The sequence below is a fragment of the Halichondria panicea genome, unplaced genomic scaffold (genome assembly GCF_963675165.1).
Source record: "Halichondria panicea unplaced genomic scaffold, odHalPani1.1 SCAFFOLD_34, whole genome shotgun sequence".
Taxonomy (NCBI): Eukaryota; Metazoa; Porifera; class Demospongiae; order Suberitida; family Halichondriidae; genus Halichondria; species Halichondria panicea.
This window is the reverse complement of record NW_026986606.1, coordinates 33,716-56,744: the sequence shown is the minus strand read 5'-3', so window position 1 is coordinate 56,744 and position 23,029 is coordinate 33,716. Positions and strand designations below refer to the sequence as shown.

The following is a 23,029-nucleotide window of genomic DNA, read 5'->3' as shown; positions in this document are numbered from 1 at the left end:
ATGTATAATGTACGTAAGACACACAGAGGGGTTCCTTTTGACCTTTTACGGAGTATTTTGAAGAACATAATTTTAAAACTGTATTACAAAGCTGATGGCCATTACACACATTTCATTGCCAATTAAGAATACACACATTTTGTATAATATTTCTGTACCATCGATAACTAAAACTATCGCTGTGTTTCACCTTGCTAACTCTTCATCACTCTCCGGACACTGCACTCGTCTCTTCTTCCGTGTCTTCGTTTTAACCTTTATATCCTCCTCAGAGCTATCTGAGAGATAAGAGTCTAGTCTGCTTCGGTTAATAGCCGCTCTCGGTCTTCTTAAACTACACTCAACATCAGAATCACTTGAGTATCTTGTATGACTATCGTTGACAGAGATTTTCGAAATAATGATTCCAGCTGGTTCGTTTCCACGGTTACTCGTAATTTGCCCAATCTCTTCATCACTGGACAATTGCATTTCTGCTTTTTTACGTTTTGACCTTCGACCTCCGATATCTGAGCTGCTGGAACTGTTAGAATCACGTCTAGTCCTTTTTTCCTTCCTTCGATTTTTTTTGTTGACAACCTCCTCACTGTCGTCTATAAATTCATCCTCATAGAGATCGTAACCATCATCACGATTATAAGAGTTGTACCTGAAAACGTTGTTTATAATTATATACACGAGTAAATTTATAGACTAGAAAATTTACAAACGTACGCTTACAGTTTCAAGAAGTTATTGGTTTTGCGAGTTTGTTTCCTCTTGGGAGTAACAGCCACCACATCTTCATCACTAGCACTGACAATGTCTTGACACTCGAGTTGTTCCTTTATAGCACTAGTAGCTGGTGGACTACCTTCTTCACTAAAACTATTACTAGTGCTAGAGAGGCGCCTCTTTACCGCCTGGCCTCCCCTCAATGGAGTCCTATAGCGCTCCTGTTCTTCTTCCTCCTTTAACTTGAGTCTAGCAGATCTTCTAACAGCCATGGTGATGGTTGTTTTCTCTGTGGTTGGTTGAGTTAACACATGTGGACTAGTCAGCCCCTCCCCCCATAGTAAAAAAAAAAACAAGTCAAAATTTCTCCACATGGCTGCAAATTATAAATTTTTTATATAAAAAAGATGAAGTTTCTCAAGACATTTTCTGACTCACTGCCTAAGAGGTGGCTGTTGCTGAGCTGTACCAGGAGCTATGGTTACGTTCACGTGGAAAAGAAGAAGCCTCCACACATTCTAGGGCCTGGATGGCTATGGAGAAAGTGCAATGTGGTACACCCCCATACCAAAGCTGTCGATCCATTTACGAAATATCAGTGGCTAACAAAATCTGTTTCAATTCAAGGACTTCCCGATAAAATCCAAAATATCCAAGTACCAAATGAGTCAATTACTGATGATGTCATCAAACGAGCTGAAGAGTACCTCGTTTTTCAGGACCACAATCGACCAAACTACCGAATTCCAGAACTGAAAATATCTGGTCTTATTCAGTCCACCCTTGCAAGTGTTTGGCCTCTAGCAAATGAGTACGCACACCTGAGGGAGTCGCATTTGACCTTTGAACCCACCGTTGAGTGCTATTGGAGACGAGATGGGCACAATTTCATTTGCCAAAACACACCACTTCACATACTACACACTGCACACGGTCTTGACTTGTTTTGCGAACCAGACGCTCAATTGGGAGCTATACCACCAATTAAATTCCTTCCGTCAAGCCTCGGAGTCTTTAAGAGAAGTTTCGATCAGATCACACCGTTTGGGGGTTGCCGTAGACACGGACCATTTCCAATGGCTCATACCCTGTTCACGACGTACAGAAGCTGTGTCAATAATGAACAATTATTAGCCCATGGGCTTATACAACTGTTTGCGCAAGCTGCCGGTGAAGGGGTTCACAAAGGGTTCAAATTGGACCAACCTGTACCATTCCCTCTCGTCAACCAAGGCATAGTTACGGATGGTCAATATTTCACTTTTGTAGCGTTTCAACTCAACACTCTGGATTTTCGTCAAGACTCGAGCGATACAAGACACAACGTATTCTGGGCAGGGCCTACGATGCGTCTCTATGACAACGTGATCCCCGGAGATAAACTGGAGGGAGTGAACAAAAGCTGTGCGAGTTTAATAGTGAGATTCTTGTTGAACAGGCCTGAAGAGATGAGGAAGATAAGGAACTGGGCTGAACCATATGATAAAGCAAAACCGTGGAACCGACCAATGGACCGAATACCTGGCAACTGAATAGATTGATCATGTATGGTCTCTTTTTGTAATAGAATTGTTATTTCATGGATTTGAACACAATGACTTACTTCTCAAAAATTTCTCGTAAGGGTCGTACTATACCATTGCATGCATGTGCAATAAATTATATTGTCTCTTTAAGCCAACAAAATGTTACACGTCTAGCAGCTCCAATCAGATAATTATACATACACCTCTGGGCTGGTTGGGGAGGTCATACTTTTCAAAACACTTACACAAAGGATTGTGAGAAACAAAATTAATGTGTTAGTTCCACCGACGACGTTTGCCCGCTAAGTTTGAAATATGGGGAAAGGTCGTCAGAACAACCAGTGTTTGCGGTGAAACACGTATTTAACAACTTGTGTCACAGTATCGGTAGTTTGAAATATGGGGAAAGGTCGTCAGAACAACCAGTGTTTGCGGTGAAACACGTATTTTAATCGGCCTTGAATCGAGGCTACACCCGTACCTGACCCGCGCGGTGCAATTAAAATATAATTCAGTTCAGAGCAAATAAAATACTACAACCCTCCCTTCCGTGGGAAATTTACTTAATTAAGTCATTAATTTATTTATCTAGCTACCCTTGATTATTATTGAGACGCACCGGCTTGTCAGAGACACTGAGTCAACATTTACATGTACATGTACGTGTACGTGTCTTGCATTTGGGTTTATAGGGTTAATTCTATAATTTGTGTCAGTATAATTATAGTTAGTAATGCAAGCATAAGGACAAAAACAAGTAGCAACTGAATGCTGATGTATAAAGGTAGTCCTAAAGAAAAACACAAAAGGAACAAGAAAAACATGTTAAAAGTATATACAAGTGACATAATAACAGAACAAGACAATAGCCATAGTATACATGTACACATACACATAGAGATTTAAGGGTGAACAGGCTAGCACCATGAAATGATTTGCAGATGCCTAACGCTATTTTCAATTTTCACCCTGCAGCAAAAAAAAACATGTTGAATTACATATAAAATAATATAGCAGTAGTTTTATTTTTACCTGATTTTAATACGGAAGAGAACCATCACACCTGTGGAATATAGTGTGTGACGCTTTTCAAGCTACCCAGGAGGTACGTCACTGAGCTCGTTCATTTTATAGTGATTCGGCCCATAGGACCCCTACACTCTCACATCCCAGGGAGAGATTTGCTGATGCCATGGTCCAAGGCCGAAAAATGACAAATTAGGGCCCCAACACATTTTAAATTGAAACACCTCATTTGAAAGGTCTATTCCTAAGCTTTTAGAAAATCATAAATAATGTTTGACATTGGATCAACGATACTCAAGTTACGGCTGTTGGAAGATGTTTAACTACATCCTGTTTATGCAATGGCAATGGGTTTGGGGATTCTTTTGGCTAATAACTTGAATTCTGTGGATCCAATGTCAAATAGCGTAGAAAAAGATTGTTCAAATTCCCTTTGATGCTTTGCGCATGCCTGCAGACGTGTTTTGACAACACTTATCATTAATCAACGAGTGCAGTGCTAATGCCTCTAGAATCATATAGGTGCTATAACTGTTCCAAAAGTACTAAAAGTGCCAACATTTGTCCCATCTTGCAAGTATGCAGCTATAGCTTAGCATGGGAAAAGGTTCACAGCGGGTCGCTGTTGGCAGTGTACTGTCCACTGTACTCCTGATTTTGTTTCTGGTGTCGCTGAAGTTTTACTTGTATATCGACAGCACGTTCCCTAGGCCTGTATCTGCAAATCTAGTTACAGAGAAGGAAAATCTGCCAAACTGTATGCAACTGAGGGAGGAAGATCCCTACCCGACTAGTGGAGAACCTCTCAGTGGAAAGAATTTTTGTGAAGCATTCACAGGAACAAACCGTACAGACTGTGTTTATCTTCATCCAGAGATATTTCACTATGTCCTATTTACAAACAATCCGAAAGACAGCGTATTGGGTTTTCGAGAGTTTTTGTCAATATATTCAGTGGATAAGTTTTATAAGCCAGAGAAGATTGTCATACACTGTAACCAATCGATCACCGGCAAGTATTGGGAGATTGTGCAGAAGTTGACTACTCCTATTGAGATGAGACTGACGGATCGAATAACTACTGTTGGCAAGAAACAGAAACCAGCATATATTTCCCATGAAGCAGACTATCTAAAAATCAAATCTGGCTTCAGAGACGGGGGCATTTATTCTGATTTTGATGTTGTCATCCTCAATGGTTCAAAATTGCGTGAAATGCAACGACAATCAGAGATAGTGATTGGGAGAAACAACCCAGAGTGTACCGAAACTTGTGCCGGATTTTTTTCAAGTGTTCCCGGCTCACCATTTATGGGGAAATGGTTGGACAGTTACGAGAATAACTACAGGCCTGCATGGACATACAATGCAGGGCATGTGCCAGCTCGAATACTACACCATTGCCCAGAATGTCATCGTGACATAACTGTTGATTATCACATGAGTAATTGGATTGATGCTAGGGCTAAAAACTGGTTGAAGGAAGGAGGGCTTGAGTGGAGGCAAAAAGCAGTGGCTCACTATATGAACACAGGGTTTATGAAACCATTAAAACCACCAAATGAATTACTTAGTATGTCGACTCCATTCTCAGAGATGGTAAAGTTTGTTCTAGGGGACACAATCAACGATTTTATCTTCTAACTTATAACAGGTATATTATTTACTCTAGCCAGCAATTGAACTGTGTGCATTCAACATAAAAATATTTTTAAGACAATACTTTTAGTATACTAGTCTCGCACCAGCCCCAGTTTTCGACTTAATGTTCCAATAGAAAACATTCGGGGCTGGTATGACTAAATAATACATGGCAACTGATTTTTGTTAATCACGTATAGTCAATTATGTCATCTTTTTGTAATAGAATTGCTGTTTTATAGACAATGATTTATAAAAAGAGTGCATGCATATACAAATTAGTTTGTGCTCTTTGTTTCAATTAATACATACGTTATTTAAGCCAGATGTTTAAGCCAACCAAATTTTACGAGTCTATCTCTGCTGGTCTATTTCTACCTGGATCAGTTGCCTGTGAGGGTGACAGTACTCACACTCAGCTAGCAGCAGTTGAAATTGAAATAAGGGGAAAGGTCGTCAGAACAACTAGATCTAGAAGCAAGCGCATTTTGTGCATGCATGCATGACTTTTGTACAGACGTGTTTTGCAACACTGCATGCTATAAATGGCTAATGCCCTCTTGCCATGTAAGAATCATAGGTACCATAACTGTTCCAATAGTGCTAACATTTTTTGCAAACGTGCAGTATGCACAGACACAGCTGGTGACTATTATATTGGCAGTGCAAGTGCTGTCCACTGTACTCTGGACTTTGTTTCTAGTGCTGAAGTTTTACTTGTATATCGACAACATGGCGTTTCTCCCTAGGCCTATATCTGCAAATCCACTTACCAAGGAGGAAAAGTTGCCAAACTGTATGCAGCTGAGGGAAGAAGACCCCTACCCGACTAGTGCATGGAGAACCTCTCAGTGGAAATAATTTTTGTGAAGCATTCACAGGAACAAACCGTACAGACTGTGTTTATCTTCATCCAGAGATATTTCACTATGTCCTATTTACAAACAATCTGAAAGACAGCGTATTGGGTTTTCGAGAGTTTTTGTCAATATATTCAGTGGATAAGTTTTATAAGCCAGAGAAGATTGTCATACACTGTAACCAATCGATCACCGGCAAGTATTGGGAGATGGTGCAGAAGTTGACTACTCCTATTGAGATGAGACTGACGGATCGAATAACTACTGTTGGCAAGAAACAGAAACCAGCATATATTTCCCATGAAGCAGACTATCTAAAAATCAAATCTGGCTTCAGAGACGGGGGCATTTATTCTGATTTTGATGTTGTCATCCTCAATGGTTCAAAATTGCAATGACAATCAGAGATAGTGATTGGCAGAGACAACCCAGAGTGTACCAGAACTTGTGCTGGATTTTTCTCAAGTGTTCCCGGCTCACCATTTATGGGGAAATGGTTGGACAGTTACAAGAATAACTACAGGCCTGGATGGATATACAATGCAGGAAATGTGCCAAGTCGAATACTACACCATTGCCCAGAATGTCATCGTGACATAACTGTTGATTATCACATGAGTAATTGGAATGACGCTGCGGCTAAAAACTGGTTGAAGGAAGGAGGGCTTGAGTGGAGGCAAAAAGCAGTGGCTCACTATATGAACACAGGGTTTATGAAACCATTAAAACCACCAAATGAATTACTTAGTATGTCGACTCCATTCTCAGAGATGGTAAAGTTTGTTCTAGGGGACGCAATCAATGATTTTATCTTCTAACTTATAACAGGTATATTATTTACTCTAGCCAGCAATTGAACTGTGTGCATTCAACTGTTCATAAAATAAATATTTTTATGACAATACTAGTATACTACCGTATAGCGTGTAATTTTCGTGGGGCAAAATATTTGTGGTTTTCGTGGTAGGAGGTCTGACCACAAAATTTTACCCACGAATGAAGCGACCTTGCCTACCTTTACCGGCAGTGCAAGCTGCAACCACGAAAATATTACCCACGAAATGTCTCAATATTGCTAAATCACGAATATTTTGTCCCGCGAAAATTACCCGCTATACGGTAGTCTCGCACCAGCCCCAGTTTTTCGACTTAATTAACGTTCCAATAGAAAACATTCGGGGCTGGTATGACTAATAATATCTGGCCAAACTGAATAGATTTGATTTTTGTATGTTATAGTTGTGACACATGCACGAGTGCCACATGGGATATATGTTATAGATAGTACATGGGCATGAGGTATCTATGTGTTATAGTGTCCCATATCACGAGGGCTTGCCCGAGGGATGAGGGACACTATAACCATAGATACCGAATGCACATGTGCTAACTGATTTAGATCCCACTTTTCATTGGCTGCCTCAGGCAAGAAGTGTATCTATAAAAGCAGCAAGCCTTAGCAACAGCTTTATTTTTGAAAATGTCCTGTTCTGACAAGCTAGTCTAGATGATTTCTGCTAAAAAAAACACCTTTGCATTGGCCTTGCTTCAACATTGGAATGGACAAACTAGTGACTCCACCTTGTGCAGGAAGCGCTCTGCAACAAATGAGCCCAGCCTCCTCTTTATCTGCACTCAAGCCCCACCCCAGCTCAAGCTTCTCAGTAAACTGTTCTGATATGTACGGCTAGCTAGCAAGGAACAGCTTGCAGCAATGCTACAGTGCACTATCGTTCCCAAAAAGACACAGGAGTCTACTGCAATTTGAAACATGGCTGCAGGATAGAAACAGAAGTCAGGAGGACAAAGTTGACAAATGCTACAAGTTGAAGACATGCTTTCATGCTTGTGACAATGGACCCAGAACTGTTAAAATCATTGGCTCTTAGTGTTCCTCGACAAGAAAAGATACTGGTGAACCCTACCATCAACCCAGCAAACGCTATAGAAACTGGTAGTGAAATAACTGAACAGCCATAGCTAGCTAATTATCATGCAGCTACAGCTTTATTATCATTTCTGTACATTCAAAAATAGTACTTGTACTTTATACCCTCAAGCTTATAATTCCCTGGGAAACTATGAGATTATGGCTCATAATTCCCTGCTAAACACACACAAGTGGGATCTAATGGCTCAGTAGTGACTTAGGCCCAAGGGCCGCAGGCCTCGAGGGCAAAGGCAGCCAATATATCCAATGTGCGCATGAGTGAGCTGTGTAACAACTGCATTCCTTGTGCATTCCTTTCCGTGTACACATCACTTCTTTTATAGGGCAACTAGTTTAAACTACTTGTGGTGGCTGTGGAATGCACCCAGACGCATGAAAAACGTTTTTTGCCTACCACTGAATCTGTTGACAGTGTTATACTATAAAAGGGACCGTTTCAGCCATACTAAGGCTTGACCTGTGCCATGGCAGATATTGGCACAGTGTTTCCTTTGATCTGCCCACTCAAAATGCAACAACACGTATTATAGTCAATTAAGTCATCTTTTTCAGTGTAATACATACCAATCAGCAATGGCTAATGCCTCTCGCCATACAAGAATCATGTTATAGTTATTGACTGGTTGACTAGTAATTATGGCTTATAAACAACCAATGCCGAGGGCGCAGCCCGAGGCTGAGGTTGGTTATAAACCATAATTACTAGGCAACCAGTCAACACTGAACTGATTTATTTACTGCAAAAACAGCAAAACAGTCATTTGAACATCAGTGGAGACAGTCAAACTTGCTCTCACAGCCTCAGAATTATGCATTTAGAACAGTTACAGGCATAGAACTAGCAGTACTACTGTAGAGCTACATGAGCTAGCTAGCTAGCTAGGTTCAGCTAGCTGGAAGCCATGCATAAACTTTTGACCAGACCCGCCCACCACTAAATGCAGCTGCGAGGTTTGTACATGTAGCTAGCTAATCAGTAAATAAATATAGATATATATATATACTATATAACTGTTTCAATAGTGCCAACATTTTAGCATGAGAAGAATACCTGGCAACTGAATAGATTGATCATGTATGGTCTCTTTTTGTAATAGAATTGTTATTTCATGGATTTAAACACAATGACTTACTTCTCAAAAATTGCTCATAAAGGGTCGTACTATACCATTGCATGCATGTACAATAAATTATATTGTCTCTTTAAGCCAACAAAATGTTACACGTCTAGCAGCTCCAATCAGATAATCATACATACACCTCTGGGCTGGTTGGGGAGGTCAAACTAATTACTTTTCAAAACACTCACAACAAAGGATTGTGAGAAACAAAATTAATGTGTTAGTTCCACTGACGACGTTTGCCCGCTAAGTTTGAAATATGGGGAAAGGTCGTCAGAACAACCAGTGTTTGCGGTGAAAATAATAGTTAGACACTGATTAGGAAGTTTCTACATGATTTAGAAGCCCAAAGGGCTGGTTGTAGTATCCCGAACGCAGTGAGGGTTCTACTAGCCCTGAGGACTTCTAAATCATGTGGAAACTTCCTAAACAGTGTCTAAGCATTTTAGATCATAGCAACCATGAGTATTTAGCCAATCAGATTTGAATGTTCTTATCTAATCTTTGCTACATGATTTTCTATTGAAGTACATGATTTTCTATTGAAGTACATGATTTTCTAAATTGGATAGAACATTTCCTCTAACCAATCAGATTGCAGTATTTATGACAAACATGATCTAACAACAAGTAGAATACGTATTTTAATCAGCCTTGAATCGAGGCTACACCCGTACCTGACCCGCGGTGCAATTAAATATAATTCAGTTTCTAGCAAATAAAACACTACAACCCTCCCTTCCGTGGGAAATTTACTTAATTAAGTCATTAATTTATTTATCTAGCTACCCTTGATTATTATTGAGACGCACCGGCTTGTCAGAGACACCGAGTCGACATTTACATGTACATGTACATGTACGTGTCTTGCATTTGGGTTTATAGGGTTAATTCTATAATTTGTGTCAGTATAATTATAGTTAGTAATGCAAGCATAAGGACAAAAACAAGACTAGTAGCAACTGAATGCTGATGTAAAGGTAGTCCTAAAGAAAAACACAAAAGGAACAAGAAAAACATGTTAAAAGTATATACAAGTGACATAATAACAGAACAAGACAATAGCCACAGTATACATGTACATGCACATACACATAGAGATTTAAGGGTGAACAGGCTAGCACCATGAAATGATTTGCAGATGCCTAACGCTACTTTCAATTTTCACCCTGCAGCAAAAAAAACATGTTGAATTACATATAAATATAGCAGTAGTTTATTTTTACCTGATTTTAATACGGAAGAGAACCATCACACCTGTGGAATATAGTGTGTGACGCTTTCCAAGCTACCCAGGAGGTACGTCACTAAGCTCGTTCATTTTATAGTGATTTGGCCCATAGGACCCTACACTCTCACATCCCAGGGAGAGCCCCCCCAGAGAGCAGGGGGCGCACGGCCCCCCGCAGCCAGACCCTCAGAGAGAGAGCTATATAGGTCCACCTGTGGTATGAAACATTAGATAAGGCCATGACTTGTTGACACTTTTAAACAAATAATATAGGAGAACATTTTTGCGTGCACATGAGATGTTAGAACAGGCATTGCAACGCTGCTAATAGTAGTGAGTGACTATTGTGCTAATGCAATTGCTGCAGTGATAAGGCATCTTTTGTACATGCAGCTAGCTATACATGTATGTAGACTACATGCAATTGCACAAGTACCTCACTGATGTATCTTATGTAACAGTTAAACTCTATAGAGCTATATACAGTAATACTTCCCATATAATATTATTGAACATCTCTACTACACTGTGCTGCATGTAATAGCTTGTAGCTAGCTTTGAAAATATAACACGTATATATTACACTGAAGCACGAGGGCGTAAGCCGCAATATATGCCATGCATCCCGAGTGCACGTGGTTTATATCCCGAGGGCATAGTATTAGATGGGCGTGGCCCGCCTCCAAAAAGGGAGACGGGTTGCAGCCTTGTTCTTGCTGCAGAAAAACATGCAGCACCAATCAGATTGCAGACTGCCTACATTACGTAAGCAGTTTGCATTCAGGAATGCATATGCACCAATCAGATTGTATAACCCTTACGTAATGCATTTTGTTGGCTTCCCAGCCCCTCCAAGAGCTTTGTGGTTAGAGGCGCGGCTAATATTAATGATATTCATAGTTAGTACGCGATGCAGCAGAACGAATGCTAGATAGGGCTGCAATCCCGTCTCCCTTTTTGGAGGCGGGCCACGCCCATCTACATAACTATATAAACTGCACAAAAATATAACAAAGACAAATAAACATTCCTAACACAAAGTATGGTACAGAGGAGTAGGAAGATGTTTTTGTAAGGGGGTGCTGATGTACAAATTTGGGGGTCCGGGCACTTAACAGATTCTATAGATTTAAAGTATAATATATAGCAGAATAATTTATCTAGGTAAACTCACGTAGAATTACTTATTTTGACAAATTTTGATAGTGATATTTTTAGATCTATACCAAATTAATTTTTATCTCCGGATTAATTTAATGTAGAATGCCAAAATTTTCCGGGGGCAAGCCCAACATGACAATGGCATTGTCATGTTTGCAAGAGATATCTACAATGTGGTTCATCTAGCTGACCTTTGTACTGTGTACGTAACTATGCTAGTATAGCTAGCTCCAGAGGAGGAACGCCAGGGTCAATAGGGTCACGTTTAATGAAGGATTAAACATTCTTGTTCTGGGTTCTTGACCTTTGCTGCATATAGCAGCTTAGCGTTTCTGTTCTTTATTTGCCTGCTTGGAAAGCTTACTATACCTAGATCTATCCAGTGCAGCAAGCCAGTACATCAACATTTATACCCTAGCCACAGAAGGCTAATTTCCATATCTTGTGGTTTTGAAGAATGCAATAAAAGGTCAAAGGTTGCAATTAAATCCTGGATCTCCTCTCTCAAGCTGATTCCTCTGGGGCGCGATAGCTCAACCGATTTCTGTTGTGATTATAAAGAGGATCAAGCTATTGATGGTGTATAAACTCAGGGGCGCGAGGGTAAACTCAGTTTTACATGTAAAACATAGGGCCACGTGGTGTTTTAATTAGTGACCTTTTGACACTGGCATTCCTCCTCTGAGCTAGCTCAGTAACATTAATTGCTGCAAGAGTCTCCAGACCTTCTTCCTCTCTTCCCCCTCCCCCCTCTGAGAAAAGGTCTGGCCCCCAGACTAATAACTAATACTGTTTCAAATTTTAGCATGAGAAAGTATTTACAGACAAAGCTGGTGGTTATTGGCAGTGTACTGTCCACTGTACTCTGGACTTTGTTTCTGTTTCACTTGTATACGTATAGCGACAACACGGCGTTCCTCCCTAGGCCTATATCTGCAAATCCAGTTACCGAGGAGGAAAAGTTGCCAGACTGTATGCAGCTGAGGGAGGAAGATCCCTACCCGACTAGTGGAGAACCTCTCAGTGGAAAGAATTTGTGTAAAGCATTCACAGGAACAAACCGTACAGTTATTACCGAGGAGGAAAAGTTGCCAGACTGTATGCAGCTGAGGGAGGAAGATCCCTACCCGACTAGTGGAGAACCTCTCAGTGGAAAGAATTTGTGTGAAGCATTCACAGGAACAAACCGTACAGACTGTGTTTATCTTCATCCAGAGATATTTCACTATGTCCTATTTACAAACAATCCGAAAGACAGCGTATTGGGTTTTCGAGAGTTTTTGTCAATATATTCAGTGGATAAGTTTTATAAGCCAGAGAAGATTGTCATACACTGTAGCCAATCGATCACCGGCAAGTATTGGGAGATGGTGCAGAATTTGACTACTCCTATTGAGATGAGACTGACGGATCGAATAACTACGATTGGCAAGGATAAAAAGAAACCATCATATATTTCCCATGAAGCAGACTATCTAAAAATCAAATCTGGCTTCAGAGACGGGGGCATTTATTCTGATTTTGATGTTGTCATCCTCAATGGTTCAAAATTGCGTGAAATGCAACGACAATCAGAGATAGTGATTGGCAGAGACAACCAAGAGTGTACCAGAACTTGTGCTGGATTTTTCTCAAGTGTTCCCGGCTCACCATTTATGGGGAAATGGTTGGACAGTTACGAGAATAACTACAGGCCTGGATGGATAGACAATGCAGGACATGTGCCAGCTGGAATACTACACCATTGCCCAGAATGTCATCGTGACATAACTGTTGATTATCACATGAGTAATTGGAATGACGCTGCGGCTAAAAACTGGTTGAAGGAAGGAGGGCTTGAGTGGAGGCAAAAAGCAGTGGCTCACTATATGAACACGGGGTTTATGAAACCATTAAAACCACCAAATGAATTACTTAGTATGTCGACTCCATTCTCAGAGATGGTGAAGTTTGTTCTAGGGGACGCAATCAACGATTTTATCTTCTAACTTATAACAGGTATATTATTTACTCTAGCCAGCAATTGAACTGTGTGCATTCAACATAAAAATTTTTTTACGAGAATACTTTTAGTATACTAGTCAGATGTCTCGCACCAGCCCCAGTTTTTCGACTTAACGTTCCAATAGAACACATTCGGGGCTGGTATGACTAAATAATACCTGGCAACTGAATAGATTGATTTTTGTCAATCACGTATAGTCAATTATGTCATCTTTTTGTAAAATTGCTGTTTTATAGACAATGATTTATAAAAAGAGTTATTTAAGCCAGATGTTTAAGCCAACCAAATTTTACGCGTCTATCTCTGCTGGTCTATTTTTCTACCTGGATCAGTTGCCTGTGAGGGTGTAGATGGGTGTGGCCCGCCTCCAAAAGGGGAGACGGGTTGCAGCCCTATCTAGCATCATGATAGTGTACACTATCTATGCTAGCATCTAGCATTCGGTCTGCGTACTAACTATGAATATCATTAATATTAGCCGCGCCTTTAACCACAAAGCTCAGCTTGCTGCAGAGAGGGGAGGGGCTGGGAAGCCAACAAAAATGCATTTATGATTTAAAAAATTTTAAGGTTGTACTAGGGGACCAATCTATGGGAGGTGATCACGGCCAAAATTACAGTGGTTTTCCTTACCTTTGCAGGCTATACTGCAAGAGCACTGCAACCACAATGTAGTAAATATAGTATTTTGGTTGGCTTCTGTTATGATTGTTAGTAACAAGCCAACAAAATTACTTGCTATGGCCTGCAAAATTCAAACTGTATATAACTGGTTTTAATTTGGCAATTTCAAAACTGCCAAATTAGTGGACCTAATTGCTGTAGTAGCCTAAGACGTCAAATTAAAAATCGCCAAATTCTAATAGCTCACTCGCCAAATAATTATAATAGCCGCTAAATGTTCCAGGTGTCTCATATTTTGTCTGACTGAAGTGATGGTAGCTCTGATGGTAGCTCAGCTAACTTGTTGCTTGGTTTATTGTGGCTAAATGATATGAGCTAAAACTTGTATGCATAGCTATAGGGAGCGGAGGGAGGGCCTATATTTACTGGGCTCAAAATTGGATATTTCCGAAAGCAGCTTGTTGACCTCAAGCATTATAATTATAGAAGGAGTGCTGTGAAAGTAGAGCCCTTGAGTTGTGTTAAAAGTCTGCAATAGCCAGTATTTTACCCATCATTGATTTTTGTGATGTGTGGGTGGACTAAAATAACACAGACAGGTAATCAGTACATTGTGGTTGCAGTGCTCTTGGAGTATAGCCTGCAAAGGTATGGAAAACCACTGTAGCAGTAAAAAAATGATGCTGTTTTAAAATGATGCCGTTTTTTTACAGAGGGTTTTAAAAAAATGATGCTGTTTTTTTACAGAGGATTTTAAAAAAATGGTGCTGTTTTTTTTTTTACCGAGGTGTGTTTTAAAAAATGGTGCTGTTTAGGTGGATTTTTTCAGAGGTGCAATTTTTGGAGAGGTGCGTTTTTATGAGGTGCCATTTTGTCCAACTCCTCCCAATCATTTTCATCTAGATGGTCACATGATTTGGTCACATGACACATGATTTTGCTCTCTCTTTCGACAAAGTTGAGTATGAGTTCATGGTCAAGACAAGAACTGAACATAGTGATTTCTGAAATGCAAGTTCTGCTTGTGGTTTCCATCAATGTGTTTACCTATACTGCTCTGTGTGACAAATTCCCTACACACCAACTCTAAAGTCAGAAGGCATGACTCTAGCACACCTGCCATCTTGCAGAACTTGCATTTCAGAAATCACTCTGTTCAGTGCTTGTCTTGACCATGAACTCATACTCGGTACTCAACTTTGTCGAAAGAGAGAGCAAAATCATGTGTCATGTGACCAAATCATGTGACCATCTAGAGGAAAATGATTGGGAGGAGTTGGACAAAATGGCACCTCATAAAAACGCACCTCTCCAAAAATTGCACCTCTCTGAAAAAATCTTAAAACCCTCTGTAAAAAAACAGCATCATTTTAAAACAGCATCATTTTTTTAAAACCCTCTGTAAAAAAACGGCATCATTTTAAAACAGCATCATTTTTTTAAAACCCTCTGTAAAAAAAACGGCATCATTTTAAAACAGCATCATTTTTTTAAAACCCTCTGTAAAAAAAACAGCATCATTTTTGTACTGCTAATTTTGGCGGTGATCACCTCCCATACCAATCAACGATTTTATCATAAACAGGTATATTATTTACTCTAGCCAGCAATTGAACTGTGTGCATTCAACTGTTCATAAATAAATATTTTTATGACAATACTAGTATACTAGACCGTATACATGTAGCGTGTAATTTTCGTGGGGCAAAATATTCGTGGTTTTCGTGGTTGGAGGTCTCACCACGAGATTTTACCCACGAATGAAGCGACCTTGCCTACAGTGCAAACTGCAACCACGAAAATATTACCCACGAAATGTCTCAATATTGCTAAACCACGAATATTTTGTCCCGCGAAAATTACCCGCTATACGGTAGTCTCGCACCAGCCCCAGTTTTTTGACTTAATTAACGTTCCAATAGAAAACATTCGGGGCTGGTATGACTAATAATATCTGGCCAAACTGAATAGATTTGATTTTTGTATGTTATAGTTGTGACACATGCACGAGTGCCACATGGGATATATGTTATAGATAGTACATGGGCATGAGGTATCTATGTGTTATAGTGTCCCATATCACGAGGGCTTGCCCGAGGGATGAGGGACACTATAACCATAGATACCGAATGCACATGTGCTAACTGATTTAGATCCCACTTTTCATTGGCTGCCTCAGGCAAGAAGTGTATCTATAAAAGCAGCAAGCCTTAGCAACAGCTTTATTTTTTGAAAATGTCCTGTTCTGACAAGCTAGTCTAGATGATTTCTGCTAAAAAAAAAACCTTTGCATTGGCCTTGCTTCAACATTGGAATGGACAAACTAGTGACTCCACCTTGTGCAGGAAGCGCTCTGCAACAAATGAGCCCAGCCTCCTCTTTATCTGCACTCAAGCCCCACCCCAGCTCAAGCTTCTCAGTAAACTGTTCTGATATGTACGGCTAGCTAGCAAGGAACAGCTTGCAGCAATGCTACAGTGCACTATCGTTCCCAAAAAGACACAGGAGTCTACTGCAATTTGAAACATGGCTGCAGGATAGAAACAGAAGTCAGGAGGACAAAGTTGACAAATGCTACAAGTTGAAGACATGCTTTCATGCTTGTGACAATGGACCCAGAACTGTTAAAATCATTGGCTCTTAGTGTTCCTCGACAAGAAAAGATACTGGTGAACCCTACCATCAACCCAGCAAACGCTATAGAAACTGGTAGTGAAAAAACTGAACAGCCATAGCTAGCTAATTATCATGCAGCTACAGCTTTATTATCATTTCTGTACATTCAAAAATAGTACTTGTACTTTATATACCCTCAAGCTTATAATTCCCTGGGAAACTATGAGATTATGGCTCATAATTCCCTGCTAAACACACACAAGTGGGATCTAATGGCTCAGTAGTGACTTAGGCCCGAGGGCCGCAGGCCTCGAGGGCAAAGGCAGCCAATATATCCAATGTGCGCATGAGTGAGCTGTGTAACAACTGCATTCCTTGTGCATTCCTTTCCGTGTACACATCACTTCTTTTATAGGGCAACTAGTTTAAACTACTTGTGGTGGCTGTGGAATGCACCCAGACGCATGAAAAACGTTTTTTGCCTACCACTGAATCTGTTGACAGTGTTATACTATAAAAGGGACCGTTTCAGCCATACTAAGGCTTGACCTGTGCCATGGCAGATATTGGCACAGTGTTTCCTTTGATCTGCCCACTCAAAATGCAACAACACGTATTATAGTCAATTAAGTCATCTTTTTCAGTGTAATACATACCAATCAGCAATGGCTAATGCCTCTCGCCATACAAGAATCATGTTATAGTTATTGACTGGTTGACTAGTAATTATGGCTTATAAACAACCAATGCCGAGGGCGCAGCCCGAGGCTGAGGTTGGTTATAAACCATAATTACTAGGCAACCAGTCAACACTGAACTGATTTATTTACTGCAAAAACAGCAAAACAGTCATTTGAACATCAGTGGAGACAGTCAAACTTGCTCTCACAGCCTCAGAATTATGCATTTAGAACAGTTACAGGCATAGAACTAGCAGTACTACTGTAGAGCTACATGAGCTAGCTAGCTAGCTAGGTTCAGCTAGCTGGAAGCCATGCATAAACTTTTGACCAGACCCGCCCACCACTAAATGCAGCTGCGAGGTTTGTACATGTAGCTAGCTAATCAATAAATAAATATAGATATATATATATACTATATAACTGTTTCAATAGTGCCAACATTTTAGCATGAGAAAGTATTCACAGACACCGCTGGTGGCTATTGGCAGTGTACTGTCCACTGTACTCTGGACTTTGTTTCACTTGTATAGCGACAACACGGCGTTCCTCCCTAGGCCTATATCTGCAAATCCAGTTACCGAGGATGAAAAGTTGCCAGACTGTATGCAGCTGAGGGAGGAAGATCCCTACCCGACTAGTGGAGAACCTCTCAGTGGAAAGAATTTGTGTGAAGCATTCACAGGAACAAACCGTACAGACTATGTTTATCTTCATCCAGAGATATTTCACTATGTCCTATTTACAAACAATCCGAAAGACAGCGTATTGGGTTTTCGAGAGTTTTTGTCAATATATTCAGTGGATAAGTTTTATAAGCCAGAGAAGATTGTCATACACTGTAGCCAATCGATCACCGGCAAGTATTGGGAGATGGTGCAGAATTTGACTACTCCTATTGAGATGAGACTGACGGATCGAATAACTACGATTGGCAAGCATAAAAAGAAACCATCATATATTTCCCATGAAGCAGACTATATCTAAAAATCAAATCTGGCTTCAGAGACGGGGGCATTTATTCTGATTTTGATGTTGTCATCCTCAATGGTTCAAAATTGCGTGAAATGCAACGACAATCAGAGATAGTGATTGGCAGAGACAACCAAGAGTGTACCAGAACTTGTGCTGGATTTTTCTCAAGTGTTCCCGGCTCACCATTTATGGGGAAATGGTTGGACAGTTACGAGAATAACTACAGGCCTGGATGGATAGACAATGCAGGACATGTGCCAAGTCGAATACTACACCATTGCCCAGAATGTCATCGTGACATAACTGTTGATTATCACATGAGTAATTGGAATGACGCTGCGGCTAAAAACTGGTTGAAGGAAGGAGGGCTTGAGTGGAGGCAAAAAGCAGTGGCTCACTATATGAACACAGGGTTTATGAAACCATTAAAACCACCAAATGAATTACTTAGTATGTCGACTCCATTCTCAGAGATGGTAAAGTTTGTACCTAGGGGACACAATCAACGATTTTATCTTCTAACTTATAACAGGTATATTATACTCTAGCCAGCAATTGAACTGTGTGCATTCAACATAAAAAATTTTTTACGACAATACTTTTAGTATACTAGTCTCGCACCAGCCCCAGTTTTTCAACTTAACGTTGGTTGGTAACGAGGTTGCTTATAAACCATAATTACTAGCTAGGCAACCAGTCAAACTGCTGCAAAAACAGCAAAACAGTCATTTCAACATCAGTGGAGACAGCCCCTCGCGTGCGTAGCGCGAGGGGCTGTCGCCGCCAGTCTAGGCTACGCGCTCGGGCGGCTGTCGCCGCCAGTCTACTAGAAGCCATGCATAAACTTTGACCAGACCCGCCCACCACTAAATCATAAATGCAGCTGCGGAACGTAGATGGCTAATCAGTAAATAAATAATATAGATATTTATACTATACTATATAACTAGCTGTTTCAATAGTGCGAACATTTTAGCATGAGAAATTATTCACAAACACAGCTGGTGGCTATTGGCAGTGTACTGTCCACTGTATTCTGGACTTTGTTTCTGGTGCAGAAGTTTCACTTGTATAGCGACAACACGGCGTTCCTCCCTAGCCCTAGGCCTATATCTGCAAATCCAGTTACCGAGGAGGAAAAGTTGCCAGACTGTATGCAGCTGAGGGAGGAAGATCCCTACCCGACTAGTGGAGAACCTCTCAGTGGAAAGAATTTTTGTGAAGCATTCACAGGAACAAACCGTACAGACTGTGTTTATCTTCATCCAGAGATATTTCACTATGTCCTATTTACAAACAATCCGAAAGACAGCGTATTGGGTTTTCGAGAGTTTTTGTCCATATATTCAGTGGATAAGTTTTATAAGCCAGAGAAGATTGTCATACACTGTAACCAATCGATCACTGGTAAGTATTGGGAGATGGTGCAGAAGTTGACTACTCCTATTGAGATGAGACTGACGGATCGAATAACTACTGTTGGCAAGAAACAGAAACCAGCATATACTTCCCATGAAGCAGACTATCTAAAAATCAAATCTGGCTTCACAGACGGGGGCATTTATTCTGATTTTGATGTTGTCATCCTCAATGGTTCAAAATTGCGTGAAATGCAACGACAATCAGAGATAGTGATTGGCAGAGACAACCAAGAGTGTACCAGAACTTGTGCTGGATTTTTCTCAAGTGTTCCCGGCTCACCATTTATGGGGAAATGGTTGGACAGTTACAAGAATAACTACAGGCCTGGATAGATATACAATGCAGGACATGTGCCAAATCGAATACTACACCATTGCCCAGAATGTCATCGTGACATAACTGTTGATTATCACATGAGTAATTGGAATGATGCTAGGGCTAAAAACTGGTTGAAGGAAGGAGGGCTTGAGTGGAGGCAAAAAACAGTGGCTCACTATATGAACACAGGGTTTATGAAACCATTAAAACCACCAAATGAATTACTTAGTATGTCGACTCCATTCTCAGAGATGGTAAAGTTTGTACTAGGGGACGCAATCAACAATTTTATCTTCTAACTTATAACAGGTATATTATACTCTAGCCAGCAATTGAACTGTGTGCATTCAACTGTTCATATATAACATAAATATTTTTAAGACAATACTTTTAGTATACTAGTCAGATGTCTCGCACCAGCCCCAGTTTTTCGATTACTAATCGGCCTGGTCTTGAGGCTAGGTTATATCTGAAACACATACACATAGCAAGTGACAGAGTATAGCCTCGATTCAAGGCCGCCTGGAATCGAGGCTAGTGACAGAGAGACTTGCACAAAAAGCTAAAATGAAACACGTACGTTTATAATGAAACACGTACGTATGGCGCGCCGTGTGTTTCAATAACAATGTCTGCATATACATAGGCGTGTCCTGGTGTGAATATACCGACATAGCATGCCACGTGCAATGATCGCCTTATGCAGTGATCATGTCTGCACATGCAACCATTAGTCTCTGCACATGCAGTGATCATGTCTGCACATGCAACCATTAGTCTCTGCACATGCAGTGATCATGTCTGCACATGCAACCATTAGTCTCTGCACATGCAGTGATCATGTCTGCACATGCAACCATTAGTCTCTGCGTGTGCAGTGATCATGTCTGCACATGCAGTGATCATGTCTGCACATGCAACCATTAGTCTCTGCACATGCAGTGATCATGTCTGCACATGCAACCATTAGTCTCTGCGTGTGCAGTGATCATGTCTGCACATGCAGTGATCATGCTCTGCACATGCAGTGATTATGTCTGCACATGCAACCATTAGTCTCTGCACATGCAGTGATCATGTCTGCACATGCAGTGATCATGTCTGCACATGCAACCATTAGTCTCTGCGTGTGCAGTGATCATGTCTGCACATGCAACCATTAATCATCATTAATTTTTAATACATCTTTGATACACGTGCTTTAAATAGAGCTGCTGCATCAGGTCAAAGTATATGTTTCTCAATGGGACTCAGGTACACCTGTACTGTACTGCATGTGCATAGACTAATGGTTGCATGTGCAGACATGATCACTGCATGTGCAGACATGATCACTGCATAAGGCGATCATTGCACGTGCATGCTATGTCGGTATATTCACACCAGGACACGCCTATGTATATGCAGACATTGTTATTGAAACACATGGCGCGCCATACGCCACTGCTGATCTTTGGGAAGTTTCTGCTACATCTGACATTGACACAAGTGACAAGCAACGAATAGAGTCAGAGTCCACTTCTTCTTGTCATGCTTCTCAAATCATACTCAAGCATTAGTTTATAACATTGACAATGTCATTGTTGTTGTCAATGAAATGTTCATACTATGTATTAAAATTAAAATGCAGTAAATTAATGAAAGCACCGCAGGTGCTGATGCCTCGGTGGAGATGCCAAAGCTACATAACAACGCTACTATAAATAGATTTTACTGCATGTAAACTCAAAGAGTGGGTAATGATCGGCCGTGATTGTTGTTAAGAACGATCTATGCCAAAAGTTCAAGTCTAAAATTAATGGCAGCCTTGCAGCTCTCTTCTCACTCTTGCAGCTACCAATAGCTAGCGTTCTAGTGCAGAGCTAACTAAGCTACTAACTAGAGTAGTAACACTCGGTAAACAAGTTTGGCTACGTGCTCTTCTGAAAAGGCTGCAATGGCATTCCAAGTAACTTAGTAAGCAAAACTAGGCATAACTCGAGAACGAAGCATTATTTTGCACGAATTAAAATCCAAGAAAACATGACTAGAAGCCTATAGAAACTCTTACTTGCACTTGATTCATCCTTGAGCAGCTATAGCAGTCTACACACACAGACAGACACACAAATAGCCTCTACACAGGCTCTCCTTTTTCTGTTCTTTATCACAATCGTTCAATAAGATAAAATACTGTCTTAATCGTTTAATGAGATAAAATACGGTATTAATTGGAGGAATAAAGAAAGAAATAGACGTAGAGTTAGGAAAAAGGAGAGCCTGTATCGGGAAGTCGTGTGAGGGTAGAAGGGTGGTAGAAGGGTGAAAATGAGCATGGGCATGCTGAGCTAGAGATGTTGGACTGCCCACGCAGATATCTATGACTAATAAAACTTTGCCTGCAGCAAGCTGGACATGGACTTGGAACTGGAAGTTTGCAAGCACTATAGCTAGCTATATACCTTAGGCTTAGCTAGATGATCTACTAGTCTAGATTGTGTGTTCAGATTCTATCAGACTATTACCTTTTCTTGTGTCTTTCTACATGCTAGTATAGATCAAAAATAGCTTAGTCATCATTATCATATAGCAGGTAGCTACTGCCACCAGCAGCACAGCTTGGGTGGTTGTCTCAGTACAGTTTTATTAACTCTGAATGCGTGGGAGAATACCTTACGTCATGATTGTGGGCTACATATCGCCCACGTTCATAAAAATCCTTGTGGATCACGCGATTTCCCAAACCAGGCCTTACTTTTCTTAACTGTACGCCCATTTCTTTCTTTGCTGCCTCACTATGTCTTTCTTGTGATTTATGGATGAACAGTGACAACAGCAAGAAAAAGTAAGGCCTGGGAACGAGGCTAAAACACAATATACTACCGTATACCTCGCTTGCGCATGCGCACCGAGGCATAATAAACAATTGCAAACCTCGATTTGAGGCCGCGGGTGGGCGTATTGTCGAATAAAAACACGCCATTCACGATTAAACGCTCAGGGTTCAAGGTTCAATTCCTCTTTGCCCCGGTGTCATAAAAATAATGTTGGGCCCCCCATGTTTACACCCCCCCAGGGCCTAGAATTTTAATATTTTGGGTCCCCCGGGCCTAGATTGGATCTGCCTGCATGTAAAGACAATCGATGTTGTGCATAGCTATCACCATAAAATTATTTGC

General features: G+C 40.7%; 4 protein-coding genes and 1 long non-coding RNA gene across 5 annotated transcripts; 3 read left to right on the top strand and 2 right to left on the bottom strand.

The window, feature by feature from the left end:
• Positions 1-165: 165 nt before the first annotated feature.
• Positions 166-1,038, bottom strand: LOC135352005 (uncharacterized). The gene is made up of 2 exons (XM_064551103.1): positions 721-1,038; positions 166-649 (listed from the first exon to the last, which is right to left on the bottom strand). Exons 1-2 carry the CDS (start codon positions 984-986, stop codon positions 187-189), a joined length of 729 nt encoding a protein of 242 aa, XP_064407173.1. The 5' UTR covers positions 987-1,038; the 3' UTR covers positions 166-186.
• A 19-nt stretch (positions 1,039-1,057) lies between these two features.
• On the top strand, positions 1,058-2,312 carry LOC135352004 (large ribosomal subunit protein mL65-like). The gene has a single exon (XM_064551102.1). The coding sequence runs from the start codon at positions 1,122-1,124 to the stop codon at positions 2,244-2,246; it is 1,125 nt and encodes a 374-aa protein (XP_064407172.1). The 5' UTR covers positions 1,058-1,121; the 3' UTR covers positions 2,247-2,312.
• A 1,479-nt stretch (positions 2,313-3,791) lies between these two features.
• LOC135352003 (uncharacterized) lies at positions 3,792-4,999 on the top strand. Its single transcript, XM_064551101.1, has one exon. The coding sequence runs from the start codon at positions 3,864-3,866 to the stop codon at positions 4,908-4,910; it is 1,047 nt and encodes a 348-aa protein (XP_064407171.1). The 5' UTR covers positions 3,792-3,863; the 3' UTR covers positions 4,911-4,999.
• Positions 5,000-9,726: 4,727 nt separating this feature from the next.
• On the bottom strand, positions 9,727-10,727 carry LOC135351998 (uncharacterized). Its single transcript, XR_010399555.1, has 2 exons — positions 10,066-10,727; positions 9,727-10,008 (listed from the first exon to the last, which is right to left on the bottom strand). It is a non-coding gene; the product is annotated as an uncharacterized LOC135351998 (long non-coding RNA).
• Positions 10,728-11,507: 780 nt separating this feature from the next.
• Positions 11,508-13,508, top strand: LOC135351997 (uncharacterized). The gene has a single exon (XM_064551092.1). The coding sequence runs from the start codon at positions 12,038-12,040 to the stop codon at positions 13,217-13,219; it is 1,182 nt and encodes a 393-aa protein (XP_064407162.1). The 5' UTR covers positions 11,508-12,037; the 3' UTR covers positions 13,220-13,508.
• Positions 13,509-23,029: the final 9,521 nt, after the last annotated feature.